This window comes from Oncorhynchus mykiss, chromosome 13 (assembly GCF_057628025.1).
Source record: "Oncorhynchus mykiss isolate SJ-2025 chromosome 13, ASM5762802v1, whole genome shotgun sequence".
NCBI classification, from domain to species: domain Eukaryota; kingdom Metazoa; phylum Chordata; class Actinopteri; order Salmoniformes; family Salmonidae; genus Oncorhynchus; species Oncorhynchus mykiss.
The window spans coordinates 44,930,847-44,956,503 of record NC_143034.1 but is presented as its reverse complement, the minus strand read 5'-3'; the positions used below and the strand labels follow the sequence as shown (position 1 = coordinate 44,956,503).

The 25,657-nt window shown below is 48.2% G+C and overlaps 1 protein-coding gene across 20 annotated transcripts in view; it reads left to right on the top strand.

The window, feature by feature from the left end:
- LOC110485157 (rho GTPase-activating protein 23) overlaps positions 1–24,711 on the top strand; it is an 88,273-nt gene extending 63,562 nt beyond the window's left edge. For 4 of the 20 annotated variants that reach the window (XM_090196296.1, XM_090196293.1, XM_090196294.1 and 1 more), the window contains exons 6-24: positions 917–971; positions 2,736–4,353; positions 12,760–12,915; positions 13,701–13,815; positions 13,951–13,990; positions 14,211–14,348; positions 14,484–14,792; positions 15,061–15,122; positions 15,240–15,358; positions 15,455–15,573; positions 15,795–15,947; positions 16,254–16,332; positions 16,469–16,542; positions 16,892–16,981; positions 17,232–17,357; positions 17,511–17,552; positions 17,913–18,006; positions 19,812–19,843; positions 20,094–24,711. In XM_090196296.1, coding sequence (XP_090052422.1) covers positions 917–971; positions 2,736–4,353; positions 12,760–12,915; positions 13,701–13,815; positions 13,951–13,990; positions 14,211–14,348; positions 14,484–14,792; positions 15,061–15,122; positions 15,240–15,358; positions 15,455–15,573; positions 15,795–15,947; positions 16,254–16,332; positions 16,469–16,542; positions 16,892–16,981; positions 17,232–17,357; positions 17,511–17,552; positions 17,913–18,006; positions 19,812–19,843; positions 20,094–21,590 — 4,918 coding nt within the window. In that variant the 3' untranslated portion in view covers positions 21,591–24,711. Of the gene's footprint in view, positions 1–916; positions 978–1,661; positions 2,038–2,735; positions 4,354–12,759; positions 12,916–13,700; positions 13,816–13,950; positions 13,991–14,210; positions 14,349–14,483; positions 14,793–15,060; positions 15,123–15,239; positions 15,359–15,454; positions 15,574–15,794; positions 15,948–16,253; positions 16,333–16,468; positions 16,543–16,891; positions 16,982–17,231; positions 17,358–17,510; positions 17,553–17,912; positions 18,007–18,346; positions 18,372–19,811; positions 19,844–20,093 lie in introns of those variants that run through there. The other 16 variants (XM_036940918.2, XM_036940916.2, XM_036940917.2 and 13 more) reach the window with 10 other exon arrangements.
- Positions 24,712–25,657: the final 946 nt, after the last annotated feature.

Here is a 25,657-nt window from a genome sequence, read left to right as displayed (position 1 = left end):
CGCACAACATCAGAGGGCAGTTTCAGTTGAGTTGACATAAAGTCTCGGACTGTGTCCTCACAGCCTCTGCTGTTGTCATTCTCCGGTATCCCTGAGAATATTAGATTGTTCCGCATTGATGGACACTGTACATCAAGCAATGTTTCTTTAAGTTGTTTGTTCTCCCTTTTGCACCACCTCCACCTTGCTATGAATACAGTCTACAGTACATTTCAGCATCGTGGTCTCTTTCCTTAGATCATCCATCTGACATTGGCTGAATTCTGGACTGGCACATAATGCATTTCTGTTAGTGTTTTTTTTTATACGTTTGCAAAAATGTCACTTTGTATTCATGAGGTATTGTGTGTAGACTGATGAGGAAAATGTTTTTATTTAATCATTTTTAGAATAAGCCTGCAATGTAACAACGTAGAAAAAGTCAAGGGGTCTGAATACCTTCCGAATGCACCAGATGTGTGGGTGTCGTTTATGTACGAGACATGTATGTTTTATGTATGCACAGCATCATTCTGGAATGGGGAACATGTTCCAGTTGTGTAAAGTCTTCCTTGACTTGTGTGAGTACATCCTCCTAAAGAGAATAGCTTGGCACAATGAGTGTCCAGAACACATCCACTGAGAGCAGTAGAGTCAACAGGGTCATCGTCAACAGGGTCTCCTGTGACATGGTGGCTGATCAACTCATCTCAAAGCAAAACAAAACCCTTCGTCACAACTGGGGGGGAAAGTGTTCTCTTACTGTAACACGATGAGTTTGGGAAAAAATGTGGAATTATAATTGTTTTTCTATCGTTCCATCTGTGTTCCTTTTCCCCTTCTCCCCTTCCTCCTTCTCTCCCCTCTCTTCGGTTCCCCCTCTCTTTGCCCTCTCCCGTCCTTGTCCCTCTCGCCTTTCTTCTCGATCCCTCCACAGTGAGAGTGTGTTGGAGCTCTCTATAATGCCAAAAGATGAAGACGTGCTGCAGCTGGTAAGTGTGAGTATGATATTTCTGCCACACTACACCCTAATAGAAATACTCAACTCTCTCCTGATAAATGAATTGATTTAAGAATACTAATACTACGGAGAGATAACATCTTGGATATAGTCGTTCTTGTCATTCCTTTGCTTTGAGTTGAAATCCTCAACTCTCAGGAACTAGCTTCACTGTGACCTCACTGTGACGCAGATGCTTTCTCTTATTATCCAAAGTTCTGTAGAAGCGTCACATCAAAAGCAGCTACCCACACACACACACACACACACACACACACACACACACACACACACACACACACACACACACACACACGCTTTGCCTCAGTCCATAAATTGCTCCACCACTTACACACATGACCAGACATGCAGAGCAGAGCCTCTCCTCTGGACCAGGAGGAGCAACCCAGGGGCAAGAACGCTGACACAACCTCCCAGACCTGGGCGCCCGACTTGGGCCTCTCTCTCTCTCTCTCACACACACACAAACCCCTACCCACCAAGCACCCTTTCTTTCCCCTTCCAAAATACTGTCCTCCTTCAACCCCACTACCACTCCCCTACCCCTCCACTCCTCCACCCTTCTCTCCTCTCACTCTGCCCCTCACTGCACCACGGGCATCGGTTGCATTCCAATGGTGACATCACCAGCACTAGTTACGCCCCCTTCCACCCTCCCACAGGGTAGAGTGAGGGAGAGAGGGAGAGAGAGGGAAGAGGGACTTTGGAAAGGTTTGTCTGAGGACAGCATACTGAACGAAGAAGAAAGTTCGACAGATAGCAGAAAAGAACAGCGAGAGAGACAAAAAGAGGAGTGTAAAGAAGAAGTTGAGACATAACCTCGAGAAAGAAGGAAAGAGAGTGGTAAAATCGTAGCGGCGGGAGTGTTAGTGTCTGTGGGAACCAAACAGACTGGTGCATTGAGGAGTTCCCCTCCTCTCCTCTTCCTCTGTGAGTGACTTCAAGCCAGTATTGAGCCTGAGAGACACTGCCAGACTGAGTGTGGGCCTGCCCTGCTCTCTGAGGTGAAGCCTGAACACCAGCTGAACACTTCATCTGTAAGTGTTGCCTTTTGATGTGAATTCATTTCGGGCAAAGATGTTTTAAGTCTGTGGCTTTGTAGTTTCTTAATCGGTGCTGCGGCTGTAGCTTGGGGGGCTTGAACGCTGAACGATGCTTCAGATGTGTGTTGTTGTTGCGGGTATATTGGATCAAGCTAGCTGTAGCAGTGAGACTCTGTGCTGGTTTTGATAGATCCAGATTTGCTGTTGTTTTAAGTCAGTGCTTTGTTGTAGTGGTGTATTCGGCAACATTGCTGTGGGTCTGTGCGGATGCAGACGGTTGCTGTGCTGTGGCTCTTGCTCAAGGCGCGTGCTAGTGCCTGCAGCTAACGAGTAGCTGTGTTTGTGTTGGAGGCTGAGTTGGGGCCCCTGAGAGTCACTGTGGCTGAGCAGACTGAGGTGGTAGGAGGATGAACACAGATGATTCTCGACGTCGCTTGCGGTGCAGCATCATAGTTAACAAGGAGCTTTAGTGGAATGCTGTGCCGGTCAAACCTGTGACTGTCAAACCTGTGACTGTCAAGCCTGTGACTGTCAAACCTGTGACTGTCAAAGCTGTGACTGTCAAAGCAGTTGTATTGAATCATTGAGTCCATTTACTGATCCCGCTCCTTCATCCCCTCTGACCTCTGTTCGTCACCTGAACTCCTCCTGTTTGTGTCTCAGCTCTCTCCCTCTCTTGTCTCCACCTACAGGCATACTCCCAGGATGCCTACCTGAGGGGCAACGAGCCTTACACAGGGGGAGCCCGGAACCTTCCGGTACCCCCGCCCCTCTGCTACGCTCCCCGCACCAAGTCCCAGCCTCCCGCCGGGGCCCCGGCCCCCATGGGCCAGAACCAGCTGGACAACTGGAGCCGCTGGGCAGGCTCCGCCAGCCCCTTGTCCCCCCTGGACAACCGCTCCACCGTGGGCAGCCCGGCCAGCTGGCAAGAGGGACTGGGCGGAGAGCCGGGGGGCGTGTGCCACAGTAGCCCCCCCTACAGGACAGAGGAGATCCAGTACGGTGTGACCGGGCAGCAGCCTACGGGACAGACCAGGGGCCGCTCCTACTCCTCATCTTCTTCTTCAGGAGGGCCCCTCAGCAGCCCTCTGCATGTCCATTATGTCAACCACAATGCTGCTGGCACTGCCACCACCGCCTCCTCTCAGCCCCAGAAAGGCAGCCAGGCCTGGGCCAGCCCTCCCCAGCCGAGCCCCAGCCGCAGCCAGCACTGCCAACAGGCCCTGTCTGAGTGGTACTACAGCCAAGCTGCTGAGCAGCGTCAGGGCCGCAGTGGCAGCATGCACCAACGCCACCGCAGCTACTCTCAGGACAGGCTGTGTGAGACAGGCCCTGGGTGCCACCGCCGGGGTCCGGGCGGCTGGCCCCACAGCGCCTCCCAGGACACCCTGATGCTACTGCAGCAGTCGGGCCCCGGCCCCCACGGGGACCCTTCTTGGACCTACGGAGACTGGGAGGGGGCCCGGGACCAGAGTCACCCCTCCTCCTACGGCAGCAGAGCCCGGTCAGAGAGCCTGCTGGTACAGTACGACCGCTATGGCCGTTCGCTGGAGATGTTGGAGTCGCCCCGTTCCGAGAGGCCCGCCTGGCTGCAGCAGGCCTCACAGCAAGCACCCAGGACTGAGGCCTACCAGAGGCAGGGGAACCATTACGGTGTCGCACCGGCCCCCTCTATGGGCCGACAAGCACAGCCGCACCACAAAACCACCCCCCAACCCCACTCACAGTCTCACCCACAGCCACAGCCCCAGCCCCAACAACCAGCCCCCCAGAGCAGACGTCTGCCCACCGGACAGAGCCTGGACGACCAGCCAGTAGGTTACCGCAGCTACAGCCCCTCCTTCAACCGCAAGACAGGCCGCATCATGCAGCAACCCTCCTTCAGGGACCCCTCCTACCTTGGCCCCCACCTCAGCTGGGCCCCCACCCCCAAAACTAGCCCCCCAGAGGGTGTTGTCCCCTCAGTTCCATCCCCCCTGGCCTCCACCACCCCCGAGCCCCTTGACAGGGCCTACCGCCCCACCAACCATGAGAGAGGGGCAGTGGAAGGCCAGGCGGAGGTGCTAGCTCAGACCCAGGAGGTCAAACTGAGACAGAAACCCCCCACGGGACGAAGGAGCGCCCACGCCATGCGCCACCCCCACTACACCCTGCCTGTAGATGGCACAGAACCCCCTGTGTTCCCCCCTGACCCCCACGACACTGCCCCTGCCCCTCGCCCCTCAGGAGATGGTGCCCCGCACCGTACCAATGGCAACCTGGCCCCCCTGTCTGTAGAGGATGATGCAATGGCCTCCATTCCCTTTATAGGTAAGCACCTCCACCACCACAGACTCCTCCTCCTCTTCCTCTCCCAACCCCTCCATGTGACTTGAAGACCCCATCACTCACACTTCCGTTTAAGACACAAACATATTCCTCCTGATTGATCTTACTGGAACTTACTGGAAACTAACTGTTTGTAAAAAATAAACAAGAAGCTTACCAGAAAGATTGACCAGAAAGAGGGGGGGGGGGGGGGGGGGGGGAGAGACATAGACTATTGACTTGGCCTCTATTTAGAGAATAGAACCATTCTCTCTGTACCCTTCATTTCCTCTGTCAGTCTACCTGTGTGGCCAGGCTCCGGGCTTTTCCTCACTCTGTCTCCAGTCTGTGTCTTTGTTTGTGTTGGGTAATACTGTCACTTCCCACAGACATGCAGACAGTATTAGTAGTGTTTGATTGAATCATATTTTACGGGACTTCACTAACCCCCCCCCTCCTCACCAAGTCTCTCAGATCCCCTTTCCATTCACAGAAGAGCTAGTCTCTCACTAGCTTTCAGTCTGTCTTCTTTCACAACAGGGAGAATATTTCTATGTCACTGCCATGAATTCCATTTGAATTCCAACCAAGTTGGGTGACAGGTAGCGGTTAAGAGTGTTGGGCCAGTAACCAAAAGGTTGCTCGTTTGAATCCCCAAGCCGACTAGGTGACAAATCTGCCGATGTGCCCTTGAGCAAGGCACTTAACCCTAAATGCTCCTGTAAGTCGCTCTGGATAAGACTGTCTGCTAAATGACAAAAAAAAGAGAATAATAGTATAAATGAATTGGTTGAAACTCTAATAATAACCTTAACTTTTGGCATTATGTCTGGATTTACTGAGATTCACCCTCTGGGTTTGAACGTTTGTGTATTTGCATACTACATGTGTGTTCTACTGTAATCACACATTTGTATGTATGCATGTATGCATGTATGTATGTATGTATGTATGTATGCATGTATGCATGTATGTATGTATGTATGTATGTATGTATGTATGTATGTACAGTGTGTGTGTGTGTTTGTGAGAACAGAACAAGAGGTATCTGGCCGTGTCTCAGCTTGTTGCCTCTGCTCTGCTGCTGGAAGAACACATGATGAACATAACAGGGCCTCAGTAAATAGCCAGCTACTCCTACATCCTGTACAGTACTGATCAACAGACCATAGCCTCTAGCCCTACAGTCAAACCACAGGTAAACCAACCAACCACAGCTAAGGCAGGACCAGGCCAGGGCCACATGCAGTACCTATAGGAAGTCTACACCCCCTTGAACCTTTTTCACATTTTGTTGCGTTTACACAGTGGGATTGACATTTTTAATTATGTCATTGATCGACACAAAATACTCCATAATCTCAAAGTGAAAAGAAAATTCAACAAATTTGAACAAGTTAATCAAACTTGAATAACTGAAATAGAGTTGTTGCATAAGTATTCAGCCCCTTTGTTTAGACAAGCCTAAATGAGTTCAGGAGTAAACTGTGGCTTAACAAATCACATAAGTTACATGGACTCACTCTGTGAAATAATAGGGGTTGATATGATTTTTAAATGACTAACCCTTCCTCTGTCCCCCATACATACCACATATGTAAGGTCCCTCAGTCAAGTACTGAATTTCAAGCACAGATTCAACTACAAAAACCAGGGAGCTTTTCAAACGCCTCATAAAGAAGGGCAGTGATTGGTAGATGGGTAACAATAACAAATCAGACATTGAATATCTCTTCAAGCATGGCTAAGTTAATATTTATGCTGTGGGGGATGTATTTACACCACCCAGACACAAAGATACAGTCGTCCTTCTGAACTGAGCTGCAGGACAGGAATGAAACTGTGTGTGTAAGTGTGTGTGTGTGTGTGTGTGTGTGTGTGTGTGTGTGTGTGTGTGTGTGTGTGTGTGTGTGTGTGTGTGTGTGTGTGTGTGTGTGTGTGTGTGTGTGTGTGTGTGTGTGTGTGTGTGTGTGTGTGTGTGTGTGTGTGTGTGTGTGTGTGTGTGTGTGCGCGCGCGCGTGCGTGCGTGCGTGCGGCCATTGGTGATTTTAAAACAGTCACAGAGATCAATGGCAGTGATGGGAGGAAACTGAATATGGGTCAACAACATTGTAGTGATTCCGCAATACTAACCTAAACGACAGAGTGAAAAGAAGAATACAGATATACTGAATAAAAAATATTCCAAAACATGCAGATATATACGATAAGGCACTAATGCAATATTGCAAATAAAACACGGCAAAGGAATACACTTTTTGGCCAAAATGCAAAGCCTTATGTTTGGTCCAAAACATCACTGAGTAACTGCCTCCTAATTTTCAAGCATGGCGGTGACTGCATCGTGGTATGGGTATGCTTGACTTTGGAAATAACAAAGTTACAGTTTTGACTTAAATCTGCTTGAAAATGTATGGCAAGACTTGAAAAATTGCTGTCTAGCCATGATCCCCAACACCTTGGCAGAGCTTGAAGATTATTATTATTTATTTTTTTAAGGATAATGGGCAAATATCGCACAATACAGGTGGGAGAAGCTCTTAGGAGATTTACTCACAAGACTCACAGCTGTCATCGTCTGCCAAATGTGCTCCTAACATGTACCGACTCGGGGGGGTGACTAATCATTATTATTATTATGAATTAACTAATCAAGGCATATTACTGTTTTATTTTTATTTCATCTTTAACTTTAGAGTTCAGAGTATCTCGTGTAGATCGTTGACAAAAAAATGACAGTTAAATCCATTTTAATCCGACTTTGTAACACAATCAAATGTGACGAAATCCAAGGAGTATGCAGACAATCTATAAGCAAGTTAGGCTACTCCACACCCTTAGATGGTCAAGGACAACAACTGAGGTCAGCAAAGTGGCAAAGCGGATTCAAATGAGCTGCGTCGGAAACTTGTGCCTCCGTTAAAATGGAGAGATGGATAGATGCCCTCAATGTGGGGTCAAACCTTGAGGAACATAGAGAGCGAGAGAGACCTATAAAGAAAGAGATTTAATAAGGAAGAAAACCAGGGAACGGAGAAAATTCTTGCTGCTTCTCTTCCTTCCTGCTCAAGAGTCAGAGATGCAAGCTGAGGCACGTTTAATGACCAAAGACTTCAAACTCCTGTCTTGCTGTTTCTCTATCTCTCCATCTTTTCCTCTCCCTGATAGGATCTGTGATCTGGTTGTTTGGGAACATGATTTAATGGGCTGTAGAGGATGAGGCTGTGTAGTAGACAGACGCACAAAAGCACGGAGTCTGTGCGGTCCAGGATGGTGGTTGGATTCTCTTGCCCTCTAGTATCGGTCGTTTGACTTAGTGTTTCTCTATATGGTGCCAAAAGTCTCGATGGTGGGACATGGGGCCTGGTGGTAGTGGGACCCCCTGTGAGTCACAGTACAGTAGGGGTCCAGACGGTCTCTGTCACTCTGCCAGCCTCAGGCATTGCCCTCTCTGCCCACCGCCCTCAATGCTGCCTTTGTGTATCACTGGGAGATGGAAGGGGTACTCACCAGTCCACAGCCCCTCCACACTATACCCTCCCCACAACAGACACACAGAGCCACTACCCTCCACACAACACACACACACACACACACACACACACACACACACACACACACACACACACACACACACACACACACACACACACACACACACACACACACACACACACACACACACATACATACTGAGCTAGCCAAAACATGGCCTATGCTCTCAAAGGCATCTCTCTTTCACCCTCTCTCTGTGTCTCTGTGTGAGCGGGTGAGGTCATGGCGTCTCCTATGGAGAAGGGGAAGTGGTAGTAGGCTATAGGAGTGTGTTGTAGTAGTATAGAGCCCTGCTCCATTCTAAGTCCTGTAGTGTGGTGGCTGGGAGCTCCTCTCTCTACTGGCGCTGCTCTGCTGCTGCTGGCTCTGTTAATGATGGCCTTTGTTAAACCCACAGGCAGCGAGAGCGGCTATTTCTGGGCTCGGCTGTAAACAGGCAGATTCCACATCCCAGATTGGGAATGTTTCCGCCTCTTCTCCTACTGCCTCTGTTAGGCTGGCCCTCGCACCGAGACGAGAAACGGAGGGATACGGAGAGAAGAGGAGGTTGTGAGGGAGAGACAGAGGAAAGCAGGTGGAAGGCAGTGAAAGTGGAAGCAGAGATGGAATAGAGGGGAGAATATGTCTGTGGAGAGGTATGGTGAGAGAAGAAACAGACATGGGGGAGAGAGGGATGAGTGTTGCATGAAAAGTTATGTTTTGAGCACCTTGTAACAATACAAGAAAGCATAACATTCCGTTTCAAAAGTTCAAGTTAAGGCTATAGGGGTTGCTTTCGAGTTGAGAGCCAAGTCGTCTTTGAGCCATAGCTTCCATTTGAGACTGAAGATCTGCTGCCCTCTGCTGTTTAGTGAAGGTACTCACAGACAGGCGCAGCAACCATGGTTATTAGTGAGGCCAGCATTAGGACCTGAAGCTACAAAAGTTAAACATGGGCAAAACCCTACCCTTCCCTCCCTAAATGCAAACTCTAGTCCGGTCCATAATCCTCTGTGTCAGTCAGAAAGTGTGTTGTGGCTGGCTGGTTTCACATCCCCTTGTGTGTGTTTTAGAATGGTTGAGATGAACGTGGTAGGGTTATCTTGGACAAGGTTGGGTAGGTTACTTTCTAAATGACATCTGCTAGAGTTACTAGTTACCTGTCCAAAATTGTAATCAGTAATGTAACTTTTGGATCACCCAAACTCAGTAACAATCGGATGACTTTCAGTTACTTTTAGATTACTATTGCAGGATAAATCAACGTTAGAGTTTACATAGCTGATGTTGCACTATGGTGTATGTAGGCTTCTTTTAACCCATCGCTTTGTACTTTAATACAGATAAGTTTCACGTTTTAATGTCTGCGAGCTCTAAACCCAACGATGCAGTAATCAATAATTAGTGCGAAAAATAACATACGGTAGAACAAAAACAAACGAGACATTTTTTCAATAAATAATAAGAATACGAGAAAGTAAGAAGCTATATACAGGGTCAGTTCCAGGGTCAGTAACTATATACAGGGTCAGTTCCAGGGTCAGTAACTATATACAGGGTCAGTTCCAGGGTCAGTAACTATATACAGGGTCAGTTCCAGGGTCAGTAACTATATACAGGGTCAGTTCCAGGGTCAGTAACTATATACAGGGTCAGTAACTATATACAGGGTCAGTAACTATATACAGGGTCAGTTCCAGGGTCAGTAACTATATACAGGGTCAATTCCAGGGTCAGTAACTATATACAGGGTCAGTTCCAGGGTCAGTAACTATATACAGGGTCAGTTCCAGGGTCAGTAGCTATATACAGGGTCAGTTCCAGGGTCAGTAACTATATACAGGGTCAGTTCCAGGGTCAGTAACTATATACAGGGTCAGTTCCAGGGTCAGTAGTTACAGTATATACAGGGTCAGTTCCAGGGTCAGTAGTTACAGTATATACAGGGTCAGTTCCAGGGTCAGTAGTTACAGTATATACAGGGTCAGTTCCAGGGTCAGTAGCTATATACAGGGTCAGTTCCAGGGTCAGTAGCTATATACAGGGTCAGTTCCAATACCACATTTACAATGTGCAGGGATACTAGATTGATAGAGGTATATATGTATAAGGGATAAGGTGAGTAAGCATCAGGATATATGATAAACAGTAGCAGTAGCGCAAATGAAGATTGCATGCACGTGTGTGCGTGTGCGTGTGTAAAGTCAGTATAAATGTGTGTGCATGGTATGTGCGTGTTGGAGTGTCAGTGTGTGTGATTGTGTAGAGTCCTGTGAGTGTGCATAGAGAGTACAAAAATACAAAGAAATACAAGGGCCTATTTAGCAGTCTTATGGCTTGGGAAAAGAAGCGGTTCAGGAGCCTGTTGGTGTTAGACTCCGCTTGCCATGCGGAAGCAGAGAGAACAGTCTATGACTTGGGTGGCTGGAGTCTTTCCCCGGGCCTTCCTTGCATACCGCCTGATATAGAGGTCCTGGGCGGTAGGGAACTCAGCCCCAGTGATGTACTGGGCTGTCCGCACCACCCCCTGTAGCGCTATGCTGTTGCCATACCAAGCAATGACGCAGCCCGTCAAGAAGCTGTAGAACATGGATTTGAAGGCCCCGTGACAACCTTTTTCAACCTCCTGAGTGGGGATGAGGCGCTGTCTCTTCACGACTGTGCGTATGTGTGTGGATCATTTTAAGTCCTGAGTGATTTGGATCCCGGGGGACGTGAACCCTCGGAACCTGCTCCGCTGCAGCCCCGTCGATGTGGATGGGGGCGTGCTCGGACCCCCATTCCCGTGGCCTCGCCGTGGTTTGTGTACAGGAAGTGCAGGAGGGGACTGAGCACGCACCCTTGTAATACAATTAGGCTATATCTTGACATAAAAACACAAAGTCTGTCAGATTTCCAGTCATTCCAAATAATTGAATAACCCTTGATCTTCAAGAATAGGACTTATATATAGAGATTAGCCAAATAGTTTGACCTGAGCATGACCCAAAAACGAAGGACTTATTAACCTACTCTGTTTATGATTTTGTTGTTTTGAGCTGACAAATAAATGCTGCTCTCGTGGAATGGCATGCCTTGAGCACTACCCAAAAGTGCTATTTGCATGTGAAAAATGAACGCCATATGCCGCATTTGCTATAGGCCTAATGACCACGCTTATGCATGATATCTTGATCATTTGTAGCTGGTTAAATCTATCAAAAGTGTGCAAGTTTGAGCATGTGTCTGTGAGGCCCATGGATTTTTTTTTTTTTTTATAAGCACGAATTAGATTGAGCAATAAAAGCCTCGTGGTCTTCTTAAATTCAACTTGTTTTTGACAGTATGTGGAGCACAATACCGCATAGTTTAGAAGGGAGGAAGTCCCTCAAAGTGTTATTCCATAGACTGGGATCTGCACTATGCAGCGGTTGCAAGAGTGAATTCTTCACTCGTGGCCGTCCACCGGTCGCAAAAACAATACGCGATAGGCAGCTTAAACCTCTTAAATTCAACCATTTATTGGGTTTAAAATGCACAGTCGTCCACAAAAAACGACAATCCGTAAGAAAGAAAAAGCCCGAGCAGCAGTGTGAGTCAGTGCGCCATGTATGTAGATGTCAATAATAAGTGATATCTGTGTCGCCCGTAGTCTACACCCCTGCTGTCGTCCTGACCTCCAAGCCTTTGTTCAAGTAGGTTGTGTAATCTTTGGTATGCTGACAGCAGTCTCACCATTGGAAGACCGCTTGGACTGTAGCCTACCAAAGCCTATTCCTGCTCTTTTCCAGCTATCCATCAGACGGTCTCTGACTTGTGGTCAGACTCGCTCAAGTGGAACAAACTTAAACCTGCTCCTTTTTTCAATGCTGATTTCAATGTCTTTGAGGAAACAGAAAGGTGTCAACAACAACAAAAAAATCGCCAACATCCTTTATGAATTGAAGAGTAATCCAAGTAATCATCTAGTTTTTCAAAGGAATCTGTAATCTGATTACAATATTTTTGGTAACGGATTACGGTTCGTTTTTGTTGTAATCAGTTATATGTAACACATTACATGTAATCCGTTACTCCCCAACCCTGATCTTTGAGATATTACTTATGGTTGTTTTATGTATTTCTGTCGTTCAACTTTGAAATGACTGCTTTCATTTTGAAAATGCATAGCAGCTAACCAGTGTAATGCAATCACACAAATGAACACACTGAATCACACACAGCCTTACATATTCTTCCCAACCCGCTAGTTGATAAAGAACTGAAGCCTAGCGTTATTACATGGTACTCAAAGCCTTTTCCGTTTCTATTTGAAGAACTGTTCTCATGGAGGCCGCAGACACAGGTACAGCATAGGGCGTTGTTTCAATCTCTCTCTATGTTGTTTTACTTTCCACCTTATTAGTTTGTCTATTGTCCGTGTGTGTGTGTGTGTGTGTGTGTGTGTGTGTGTGTGTGTGTGTGTTTTTATGCAGTAGAGCTGTAATATGGCTCATTTACAGATACGCTATTGGAGTTCTAAATTGCAGTTCTGCCTTGTTCTTTCCTGACCATTTTCATCCACTTTCTCGTTGGGGATGCTTCATAGAACACATGTTATAATCTGTGTGTACGGTGTTTGTGTGTTAGAAGGACCAAGAAAGTGAGTACGTGAGTAATGTGTCTGGTCAAAGGTTCTCAGAGAATTCCCTTTTGAAAACAGTATCTCTGTCCTTTATGGTCACCCTCTGGTGGTACCTCATCGCTCTCCCTTCCTTCAAATCCTCTCCCCTCCTCCCTCTATCCTTCCCTCTCGTCCTCTCACCCTTGATTCTGCCCTCTGCCCTCTGCCCTTTCCTAACCTTCCCTCTCCTCCTCCCTCTACCCCCCTTCTACCCCCCCACCCCACACACACAGATGAGCCGACGAGCCCCAGCGCTGACCTCCGTGCCCGCCACGTACCCGCCTCCTCCGTGGTGTCCAGCGGCATGAGCTCAGCGCCCGCCATCGTCACCAGCCCCGCCTCCCCCACCTTCACCTTCCCTCTAACCAGGCTCTTCTCACACGACTGCAGTGAGTGTCCCCCTTGAGCCGGACTACCCCGGACCGACCCCCCTGCATGCAGCCATACCAGAACCCACCCAGCACCCCTCTCTGCGGTGTCTGGTACCATGCGAGCAGACATGCCACCTCCACATCTATGGAGAGAATGGCTTACTGTACACAGCATGCTCCTTTGTCTCTCTGCATGAGTTGATTGACAATTTTTCCATGGCGAAGAGGTCAATTAGCCTCCAGTGAATAGGCCTTGTGTACTTCTATGTGCCTGGTAAGATGCATGCGCACCCTAAAGCAAATATAGTCTCTTCTCGGTGGACTAACCGCCTAGGCAGATGCATATGCGTCACTGAAGTGAATGTGGTTACTCTCTACCTTTGGTAGAAAGTGTGTTTTCCTCTGTATAGACTAGAGCATGAAGTCCAGAGGTCCTCGTACACCCAGCTTTAGCCCAGTCTGCCAGACAGACTCCCCTTGCACGACAGTAGTGAGCGAAGTGACCTGAGAAGATCTAACCTAACCTGAGTCCATCCTGCCAGCCCACCTCTTCACCCGCTACCTCACCCCAACCACCTCACCCAACCACCCTCCAGCTCTCTGTCAACCGCTCACCCTCGTCTCTTAACCCCACACTCCTTAACCTCCTCTCATCCTCTGACTGCCATTACATCTACATTCTTCTCTTTCCTTCCTTCCTTCTTTCTTTCCTTCTTTCTTTCTTTCTTTCTTTCTTTCTTTCTTTCTTTCTTTCTTTCTTTCTTTCCCTCTCTCTCTCACTCGCTCCGTCTCCCACTGAGCAGGCAGTATTAAATCCAGTCGCCGTTCCTCCTATCTTCTAGCCATCACCACGGAACGCTCCAAGTCATGTGACGAGGGACTCAACACCTTCAGGGGAGAGGAGGGCCGCGTCTTCTCGTGAGTAACGGAACACCGGGGGGAGACGTGGGAAAGCGATTTAAGAGGGATTCATCTGGAGCATATGATCAATTCATTTCGTAGGAAATCTTGCGGTAGTCATTTTAAACCAACCCTCCGTTTTATTCTCCATAGGAGGCTGCCAAAGAGAGTGAAGAGTTTCTTCACTGATGGGGTGAGTTTTCCCCCTGTTTCGCAACAACAGTAGGCTGTACCCTACACGTGACCACACTGCTGATTGCAGAGGACCTGGCAGCTTGGGGAGTGTGTCTGAATCCATCTGGGGGTTTTTTCAGTGTGTTTATCCTAAAAACCTGTTGTGGAGTGGTGTGTAACTTTTGACCCTGTGTGTGTGTGTGTGTGTGTGTGTGTGTGTGTGTGTGTGTGTGTGTTAGTCTCTGGACAGTCTGGGGGCAGCGGAGGAGGTCCGCTCCAAACGCCACTCCACCTCAGAGCTGGGCAGCATCAGCTACAGTGACATATGGAGAGAGGGATGGCTGCACTACAAACAGATCCTCACGGAGAAGGGCAAGGTGAGAGAGAGGGAGGAGAAAGCAGGAGAGAACGAGTAGAGGAATAGGACCTGCTGCAGTTTAATGAACCATTTCCTCTCTCTCTATCTCTGTCCTCTCTGTCTCTCAATCTCTCCGTTCCAATCTGTGTTGCAGAAGGTGGGCAGCGGCATGCGTCCGTGGAGGCGGGTCTTCTCGGTGTTGCGCTCCCACTCGCTCTTCCTCTACAAGGACAAGCGGGAGGCGGTCCTGCGGGGCGCCACTCTGGGAGGCGATGCCGACGAGGAGCAGCCAATCAGCATCCGGGGCTGCCTGGTGGACATAGCGTACAGCGAGACCAAGCGCAAGCACGCGCTGCGTCTGACCACTCAGGACTTTTGTGAGTACCTGCTGCAGGCCGAGGACAGAGAGGACATGCTGGACTGGATCAAGGTCATCAGTGAGAACAGCAAGACGGACAATGAGGTGGGTCAGAGGGCACCACTCTCACCTCTCAACTGACCTCTCACCTCTCAACTCTGACCGTAGACCCCTCTCAACTCTGACCCTAGAACCCTCTCAACTCTGACCCTAGAACCCTCTCAACTCTGACCCTAGAACCCTCATATCTTATGTCACAGACTGCCTTCTATTTATGTATCTCCTGTAACATTGTTGCACATGTCACCTTTCTTCACTGGTGATGCTACAGTGTAAGCCTGTATTGATGAGGTGGACTGTGTGTTTGTCTCAGGAGCTGGGATTCTCAAGACAGGCTCTGATCAGTAAGAAGCTCAATGACTACAGGAAACAGAGGTGAGGGACACATACCTGTCACTATACAGCAGTAGTGTTTGGTACATCCATCTTGCTTGCCATTGGCTGGTAGAGTCCGTTTGTAACAGTCTTCTCTCTGTCTCCCCCTGCCTCCAGTCCAACAGGCAACAAGCCGGACTCCTCGCCCAGGGTGTCCCGTGCCAAGCCGTCCTTCCTGCTGGCCAAGATGGAGAATGCTGCCGGGGCGCCGCGCTCACCCAAACCTGAGGGCAAAGGTCAGAGACAGGAACCAGCCAGCAGTGGTCATTCCAGGTGGATGTTTGCTCTGACTCTGTGACTGTCTGACTCGCTGTCCCTCTGTCTGTCCCCAGATGAGAGCAGCCCCCCTAAGTCGCCATGGGGGATCAACATCATGAAGAAGTCCAAGAAGTCAGCGCCCAAGGCTTTTGGAGTGCGGCTAGAAGACTGCCAGCCAGCCGCCAACAACAAAGTCAGCCATAGCCTCTAATCTCATCTTATCATATACTGTAAATGTATCATTCTGTGCGTGTTTATATGCCCTGTGAAAGTATTTACTGAAAATGCATGGCGTATGGACATGTATGGGTCAGTGTGTGTCTACTGTTTACTATGATGTATCTGTGTGCTGGTAAGGTTATGTGGGTCCACTCCTGTCCGACCCTCCCCTCTCCTGTCTGTCTGTCCTCCCAGTTCATACCTATGATTGTGGAGATCTGCTGTGGGCTGGTGGAGGAGATGGGTCTGGAGTACACCGGCATCTACAGGGTCCCAGGGAACAACGCAGTGGTGTCCAGCCTTCAGGACCAGCTCAACAAGGGGTCGGACATCAACCCTGCAGAGGAGGTGAGCAGAGCAGGAACCCATTCGCACGGGCACACACACACACACACACACACACACACACACACACACACAACCTAACGTACAGTAAGCAATAGGCACAGTACACAGTGACTGGGTTAGATAGACACAGTATATCTAGTCATCTGTGGGATGGTGTTAAACAGCATCAGTGGGGTATACAAGTGTTCAGCATAGGGAAAGGATGATATGAACATCAACGATTCTATCCAACCCCGTCTCTAAAGACCTTTTAGTCTTGCCTTTGACCCCCCCCCCCCCCCCCCCCCTGTTCTTACCGCTTCACAGAAATGGCAGGACCTGAATGTGATCAGCAGCTTGCTCAAGTCTTTCTTCAGGAAACTTCCGGAGCCCCTCTTCACTGACGGTGAGTCCCCGTTTTGGTAGAAGAACCATCAGTAAAGGCAGGAATCAGCTCACATTCATCCTCCTTTTTAATGTTTTTGAATGTTAGTTTTTATTTCAATGTACTGCAACTATTCATATTACCCTCATCCTCACAGATAAGTACAATGACTTCATCGACGCTAACCGGATGGAGAATGCCGGGGACCGGCTAAAGACCATGAAAAAACTGGTATGTTGTCTGAGCGTGGTCCTCTATTGGCATATCCGTTGTCGTCTTTCCCTGGAAGGATGATATGTTCAAGGGCTGGCAGATTACACAGGATACTCAGAGGTGTTGACATATTTCTCCTTATCTCTCTCTCTCTCTCTCTCTCTCTCTCTCTCTCTCTCTCTCTCTCTCTCTCTCTCTCTCTCTCTCTCTCTCTCTCTCTCTCTCTCTCTCTCTCTCTCTCTCTCTCTCTCTCTCTCTCTCTCTCTCTCTCTCTCTCTCTCTCTTTCTCTTTCTCTTTCTCTTTCTCTTTCTCTTTCTCTTTCTCTCTCTCTCTCTCTGTCTCTCATTCTCTCTCTCTCTCTGTTAGATCCGTGACTTACCAGACCATTACTACCACACTCTCAAGTTCCTGGTTGGCCATCTGAAGACGGTAGCCGACCACTGTGAGAAAAACAAGGTCCGGACACTGCTATCGTGGTGCTCTAACGCGAACGGGTTACTATTGGCTGCGTGTCCCAAATGGCACCCTATTCCCTATATAGTGGCCGACTTTTGTCCCGCACCCAGTGGCACTTTATTCCCTATGTAAAGTGCCCGACTTTTCACAGTGTTACAGTTTGGGTGTGTTAACACGTGGTCGCCATAGCAACGGATTATTATTAAGGAAGACTGGTGTATAAGGAGATGTGTTGTTTCTGTGCATGTAGATGGAACCTCGTAACTTGGCCCTGGTGTTCGGGCCCACGCTGGTGCGGACGTCTGAAGACAACATGACAGACATGGTGACTCACATGCCTGACCGCTACAAGATAGTCGAGACGCTCATCCAACACGTGAGTGACCCTCCAATCCCAACCAATGACAAACCTGTTTACTGGCTTCATGTTAACTCTCCTCCAGTGAGCTGGCGCTACCCTGTCGGGAATATCTTCTCACAGATCTCTTCTTTCTCTCTGTCTCCTCTCGCACTCTGTTTCCTCCCACAGTATCTCTGGTTTTTCAGTGAGGACCTGGACAAGGATGAGAAGGTACAGTGGGATATACTCTGCAAACTGTGGAGACTATGTGGGAGCAGCTGTTCAGTTCACACGGTCATGTTGGAGCTCACTGTGTAATCTGCTCCAGTAACCAGCCCAAATAGAATCCTGCAAGTCAGGGGATGTGATATGATACAGTATATCTGATCTATGTGTCATTGGCTGCGTCTCATATTGCACCCTATTCCCTTCGTAGTGCACTACTTCTTACCAGAGCCCTATGGGCCGAGGAAGAATAGCGCATTAAATGGAGAAACGGTTGCCATTTGGGACAAAGTCACCGATTCTTATGCAGGACTTAAATCCAGTGTTCATGTGTTGTTTATGACTCGATGCCTTTCTCCCCTTCAGACTCCAGTAGACACGAAGGACCTGGTGCCTGCTCCCAATATCGACCACTTGCTCTCCAACATTGGCAAGACCGCTCTGCTAGGGGAGGCGTCAGGTGAGGCCCGCCCACCACTGCCCAAATGCACCAGTCACAACCTGCACTGAGCTACTGACTGTCTGACTGTCTGCCTGTGCAGACCAATCACGGTTCACACTGTGGCCAAACTGGCCAATCGGCGACTGGCAATAATTATTGACAGCCACACAGTTGAACCAATCCCATGCAACCAGGAAATAGGCATGACATACATTTGAAATGATTTGCCCTTGCTGAGTTTCTCTCCTTCCTGATTTGATCACTAGACTGTGTGCTTCTTTCCTCTCACCTGGTTTTCTTTTCTTCTTTATTACTCATCCTTCACTGTCTCTTCTACATCGCTGCATCCCTCTCTTAGCTGAGCCTGTGGAGCAGCCACTGCGGTAGGATGGGACTTCCCCTGCCAATTCCTGTGTGTGTGTGTGTGTGTGTGTGTGTGTGTGTGTGTGTGTGCGTGTGCGTGCGTGCGTGCGTGCGTGCGTGCGAGCGTGAGAAAGGGTGAGTTTTGGTGTGATGGTGTTTGTTAGTGAAAGATGGGTGGGTGTGGTGGGTGTGTTTGGTATGTGTCACCATCTTCAGAGGAAGTTGCTCTCGGCTCCCTTTGTGTCAGCTTGACTAAGGCAGGAGGTGTGTGTGAGGATGACCCTGCACTTGGTGTACTCTGTCACTGAGAGAGAAAGCCCCTCTACAGTGGTCTGTCCATCTGTCTGTCCTGTCTGCCTCACCTGCTCCACTCATTCTCTATGGGCCCTCTCATGTGTTACTCTGGGGTTTTAGTGTGTGTGTGTGTGTGTGTGTGTGTGTGTGTGTGTGTGTGTGTGTGTGTGTGTGTGTGTGTGTGTGTGTGTGTGTGTGTGTGTGTGTGTGTGTGTGTGTAGTATAGTAAACAAATAATTAAAAAAGTAAACAAACAAAAGATTTGACCAACTGGGGACATTTTCTTAGTACCGACAAGGTCAAATGCTTTTTCCAGGGGGTTAAGGTTAGGGTTAGGAGCTGGGGATAGTTTTAGGGTTAGGAGCTAGGCTTAGGGTTACGGTAAGGTTTTCAGGTTAAGGTTAAGGTTAGGGTTAGGGAAAATAGGATTTAGAATGGGACTGAATTGTGTCTTCCCACAAGGTTAGTTATGTGAGTGTGAGCGTGTGAGTGAGAGCGTGTGAGTGTGAGTGTGACAGAGAGTGTGTGTGTGAGAGCGAGGGCGTGTGAGCGAGGACGTGTGAGCGAGGGCGTGTGTGCGAGGTGGTGTGACTAAGTGTGTGGTGATTGAAAAACCCTTTACTCAACCTTGTATTCTGCCTTCCCTCCTCCCCGACGCTTCCTTCACCGGTTGATGTCATCAGTGTTTGCCGTGATGTCATCAGTGTGTGCTGCGATTCCTTAATGCTGTTGTTTTTCCCCACCCTCGCCCCTCTCTCCAACAACCCTGGTCACATACCAGTCAGTATGATCAACTCCATGACAATCGGTGGTTTGTGATGACACGTTGTCCTGTGTGTTAATGGTGTGTGACCAGTGTCTGTATGGTTCTGTTCCCCAGGGGAAGGTGACGGGTAGAAGGGAGGCACAGAGGATGCACAACTCCCTACTAATTGGATTAGTGTTACATTAGAGCAGTCATATTTCCTGTGTTATAACAGTGTCGAAATAGTGTGTTTTAAAAGCTCTAGCTAGCTAGATAACAGAAAGGTTTATTGTTTTCTGACGCGGCAGCTCTGTGCCCCCCCCATCGCTGCCATTCACGCTCCTCCTCCCCTCCCATGTAACACAGACCAGCTTTACAGTGTACCTTTCCCCTCTGATCCTCTCTCTTTGTCCTCTCTTAGACTCAACCAACAGTGACTCAGCTAAATCTAAGGTAAGGTCTCGTATAGCCGACTATGCTGTTCTACACTTGTTATTGAACTTCTGGCCACTCAACTTCTGGCCACACATATAGCAGAAACTGGGGACAGTTTCACAGACATAAAACGATCTTCTTCACGACCATAAAAATACTTTCAAAGTGCTGAAGCAAGTCACAAAATGTTTCTTCACACTATCTAGCTATGGTTGAGGTTGTGTAAATCGTCCGACCTTTGACCTATGTGACCTTTGTTTTGCCTCAGGGGTCGTGGGGGTCAAAGCGAGACCTCACTGCCAAGGACTTTCTGACCCTGTCCATCATGTCCGCCGTCACCGGACGCAAGCGCAGGAATCGCCACAACGGCCGCCTCGTGGGCAGCAGCACAGACGACGACTCGGAGCACGAGCCAATCAAAGCCAGCCACCTGGGGGTGGAGGAGGGAGAAGAGGCGGGGTTGGTGGTGGCAGGAGCAGACACCGCCCCACGAGCAGAGGGAGAGGAGGAGGAGGAAGATGATGAGGAGGAGGAAGAAGAAGAAGAAGAGTCTGTAGTAGAGAGAGTGAGAGTGCAGGTGGAGGTAAAGGAGGTGGTAGTTCCCAGCATCCCGTGCGGTGGTGAGAAAGAGAAAGCAGGGCAGACGGTGATGCTGCTCCCTGAGGAAGAGGCGTTGACGTCGGAGGTGAAGGGCAGGGCGTGGCGGGGACCAGAGGACGCTCGTTCTATCGTCTCCGGTTACTCCACCCTCTCCACACTGGGGCGGAGCCTGGCGTCTGAGGGCCGGTGCGATGAAGCTGACGACGAGCGCAGCGAGCTGGTGAGCGAGACGGACAATGAGAGCGGATTCGCCTCGCGCTCCCTTACCCAGGAGAGACCTGAGAAACACCCCCCCGCATCCATTACACCCACACTCACACCCCCTACCCCCACGCAGCCCCACACACAACCCCCCACAGCAGGACAACGAAGCTTCCTCTACACACACTACAAACCCCACCCTGTCTCCGCCACACCCCAGCACACCACCCCCACCCTCTCCACACACACTCAGGACCCTGGGGAGAGGAGCGAGTGTGGGGCGCGATCCACCACCCCCTCCTCCTCCTCCTTCTCGTCGTCCTCCACCACCCACAGACTGCACACCCGGCCCTCCTTCAACTCCCACAAGCTGATCCAATGTGACACGCTGGCCAGGAAGAAGCTAAAGGACAGAGGGAAGACCAAGGCTCGTTCTCTGGACCTGCTGGACCTCCCTGGGCCTTCAGGAGAGGAGGAGGGAGCTGGGGCACCAGGGGCCCAGAGGGACCGATCCAGGACCAACCCTTCCACAGGGAGCAGCCAGGAGAGCCTACGTCCACCCCGACCCAAAGAAGCCCTGCCGCCCAGCGAGGCTGCCTCTTTCACCCCCAGCGGGACAGGGCAGGGTCAGGGGCGAGGGTCTCTGGCTGACCAGGTGCGTGCGCGCCTGCTGGGCTCGGCTGATGACCTGCGTATCGTGGGGCTGAGGAAGCCACTCTCCCCGGAGACGAGGAGGAAGAGACGGGCCTGGAGAAGACACACTGTGGTGGTCTCACCTACCGAGACCGGCGACAAGAGGCCTGCACTAGCCACCAACGTGTTCCCCATGTCGCCGGCCACTTCCAAACCACAGGAGTCACCCCTCGACCCCCAGGAGCTTGACCCAAGACATCCACTTCCCTTGGGCCAGAATCCCCCCGCCACACGCCGAGCACCAGCCTCCAGGTTCCATCAGTACCTGTAACTATGGACAGAGACTGATAGGCCTGTAAATTACAAGGCCTCTGGCCTCCCTCTCAAAGTCTCCCTCCCCTGAGCTGCTGAGCCAGGGTCTACTGTCTCAGAGGGTCAGATAGTGCTGACCCCAGGTCAGTTGCATGACGGCAGTGAGTAGTGGACAGCAGAGCCACAGACAGACACAGGGGATCTTATGACAGGTCTGATAACAGTTTTCGGCCTCCAGTCTACTCACGCTCCCTTTTCATTTGTTTCAGCTCCGTTTGCATGGCAAAGGGAATTCCAGTATTTGCCAAAGCTTTTTTTTGTGTGTTTTAAATAAAAAATAAAATAATGCTAAACTGCAATGGGACATTAGAGAGAGAGAGAGAGAGAGAGGGGGAGAGACAGTCAGTCAGACAGACAGACAGACAGACAGACAGACAGACAGACAGACAGTCCTCATCTCGGTGTTAATGCCAAGAACTCTCCCTCGTGCAGGCAGTAGACACTGTGTTACTGAATACTCAGATCCTTCCTGTCCTCTCTGTTGCTTCCTGTCTGACACAGGAAGTGGGCTGTCCTCTCCCAGTGCACAGGGAAGAGCATGCCAAACCAAGCCTACCCAGGGTTCCTCACAGAGTGACACTTTCAACAGGGCTGTGGGCTCTCTCTCTGTCTTTCTCACAAACACACACACACTAGCTGAGAGATCAGCAAGTACACTATAAGAAGAGTACAGGCAGTATTAGAATGTGAGTTATGAGGGAGAACTCTGTCTAACCTTTGGTCCCAGCACTGACTTCTATATCAGTCTTCCTTAATATTCTGTTACTGTGACGACCACAGAACAACTGACTCTAACACTCTTCTAGTTGCCAACACTCATAAATGACATAACTCTCATACACACACATGCTCACACAGCAGTAGTGGTCTGTAACCCAGATGTTTGTCTGTCTGTACATATGTGTGTTTGCCTGACAATACCCGTGAGTATGTTTGAGTGTGCATGTGTTTGTGTGTTGAACTATTTTGTAACATTTGTACAAAGCCTTGTTAAGTTAACCTTGTAAATATATATATTATTACATTATTATTATTATTTTTTGTTTTTGTTTCTTTTTTATGGTTTACATAAGTGCACACAGGTGCACCATAATTTCCTTCAAGATGTTACTTGAAATGTTCCCCTTAATATATTATTTTTTGTTTTATATACAGTGTATATTATATATATTTTTTGGTATGAAAAGAATAAGTACTTTTATTGTGATTTGACTTCTCGCATCCTAAACGCATCCTGAAGAAGCATCCTAAACCTGACTTAATTCCCGTTCCTTGTTTCCTCATAGACGGCCTTTCTCTGTGACTCACAGTGCTCTATGCAGAAATACTTTCTCTCGTTTAGCAAAGATAGAATAACTCATCCAACATTCAAATTCTCCAGTCAAAATCCCTAGGTCTGGCCGTTGAAATGCCTCTCCATTTCATGGCTGGATAGCATCCATTTCCGGCATTTGAAGAAAGAAATGTACTCTCCCCTTGCTGACACTACTATCTACTTTATCTATTTTGCAGCAAGCAGGGCTTTATCTACTTTAGTCAGAATAATGTTTGTAAGCATCTCAGCTCTCTTATCAAAGAACGGTCACATACTGTACTCGCATCAACTCTATCATAACTGTCTTTTCAATTGGATGAAGTATTAGTTGGTAATAATTTGCTTGACCAAACCTGCGTATGTGTACCAGAGGAAACATTTGCTTTCATCTGATAGGTGACATAGAAAGCGCAAAATATTGACAACATGCCGTTAAAACGTCAAGGATGATAAATGCAACCCGCATGTATACACAAAGTTACGTTTGGTACACGTCTGCCAATGATATTTGATTTGTTATATTATCAGGAATCGTTTTAGTGTGACACCATCTGCACATGATTTTTCATGTCACATATTACATTTCCATACGTTTAGACTCACTCAAGTGAATGACCACTGCGAGTGGGGTGCTTCAGAATTCCTGGATACCAATGACTGATTGCAGAAATGTGGTTACCATAAGTAGGCATTTTGGGGTCTGCTGTGTTTCTAGACTTGCAATGCCATTCTCTTGGCCATGGTCCAAGATGAGTTTCCATTTCCCAAATACTCTTTATTACCTGTTCCTCGACCAATGTCATATGGGACTTATTCTTCGGGTTTGCCTGACAGGATTTTTCTCATCATTAAATGTCATTGACTTTTTGTTAGTCTTGTCTTACCTCAAGAGTTGCCCTACAAGTGCCTGATTTCTGGAGTGTTTTTGTTCTGCAGTGAGTGCCATGGTCAGTCCCCACCTCCCCCATTAACCCTCGTTATTCCAGACTCTCCAAAGCCAAAAGCTTCAACCTTCACATCTAGTTATAAGCCAGACTGAATCCATTATCTTCTCGTTGCTGTGCTTACATCTTAGCCGCCGACCCAAAGACGTGTACACGGGCAGCCTCTCTGGGAGGTCATTAAGAGCAACACTGTGTCTGGCCAAGGACTTGTCTATGCAGTCTGTTTGCATCTAACGAGCACTAACAAACAGCAGAATACCTGATGCTGCGAAGGCGAGGGAAAGTATACTGCGCTCCCCTGCTTTTCTCGTACACAGAGGTTATTTCATGTGGACAGTGTTTTGTACGGTATACATAACAAGCTCTAAGTAAGGGTAACCAATGCCTAAAACATGGGAATATAGTATCAACTCATTTGCATTAGATTTTGTTTGGTGAACTAACTGTATAAATGTAAACTGTAGGAGACATACAGCTGAGCTTAACAGAGCTGATCCAAACTGCTCATGCCTTCATTGAAAAGATAAATACAAAAATTGTAGAACATTCTGACAACACTCAATGTGTGTTTAGGTGTCCGTCTCTTGAAATGTGACATATCTTACGTTTGTTATTATGTCTGATAATATTTTGTACATATTGTCTTGATATGTAAACATATTGTATTGTGTAAAGTACATTTTGAATTGCTTTGAGTAAACAATCTTATAAGAAAATGGACTGACGAAAAGGTTATCCACCTGGAACCATTTTATTCGATGGCTTTTTTTCCTTCAAAGCAAGGTTATATGATGTAAATAAACAGAATTACGTTTTAAAAATAGAATTTATTTCAGTTGCTTGAAAGTTTTGTGAATGTTTAATGTCAATGGTGTTCTGTTGTCAATGCTGACATGCTTCATTCTAGGCAAAAGTTTCAGATATGTAATTGAAATGGGGTAGGATGTCAATCCACATGAACAAGATTCATTCACAGGTTTGTGAAGAACCAGGTTTGTGACACCACTGATTGGCATCCACCCAACGCATCCTGCACCACAATAAAAAAATACTGTATTTTTTTTATGTATCCCTCTAGCAGCGCAATTCACAGATTAATTTTGGAACTACATTACCCATAACTATTCTGCTGTAGAGCACTCAATATTGCGCCACACTTCCCTACATGCGTTTTGCCTGCACCCAGGGAGGACCTGACAACTAGAAATTGGTGCAAATTATATCACTACAATCAATTAAGATTCCTAAAGTCTTGCATACATTTGGTTGTGTATGTATGTCGGTAAACCACGTTTGATTTGGGAAATTTAAGTGTTTAAATCTGCGCAAAACCTAGCTATCTAACAAGTTAGCAAATTCCTGCTAAAAACAAGGAAATCGTTAGCTTGCTAGCTGGCCTAGCTTGATAAATAAATGCATATTTTGACCAGCCATATAGCTAGTTACCTAACCTGCATTTTAAACAGGGACGTTAGCGATCTAATAACCAACTGCTCTAGCTGGTTAAGCGATTTCATGTGCTCTGCCCACAGCGCACTTTGAACCACTGCTATATTTTTCAAATGCATACGGTTGGAAACTAAGCATGAAAAGGAAATAAACGTCCTACTCCTTATTATCGTGTAGCCCTCACTGAAATCAAAATGCTTAGCTGCAGCCAAATGGCTGCCAGTATGAACTTGAGACATTGGGATCAAGACAACGTCGAAAGAGGAGCTCAGGAAAATCCGTGGATTCCAAGTACGCCACGAGAAACGCTCGAGTTAA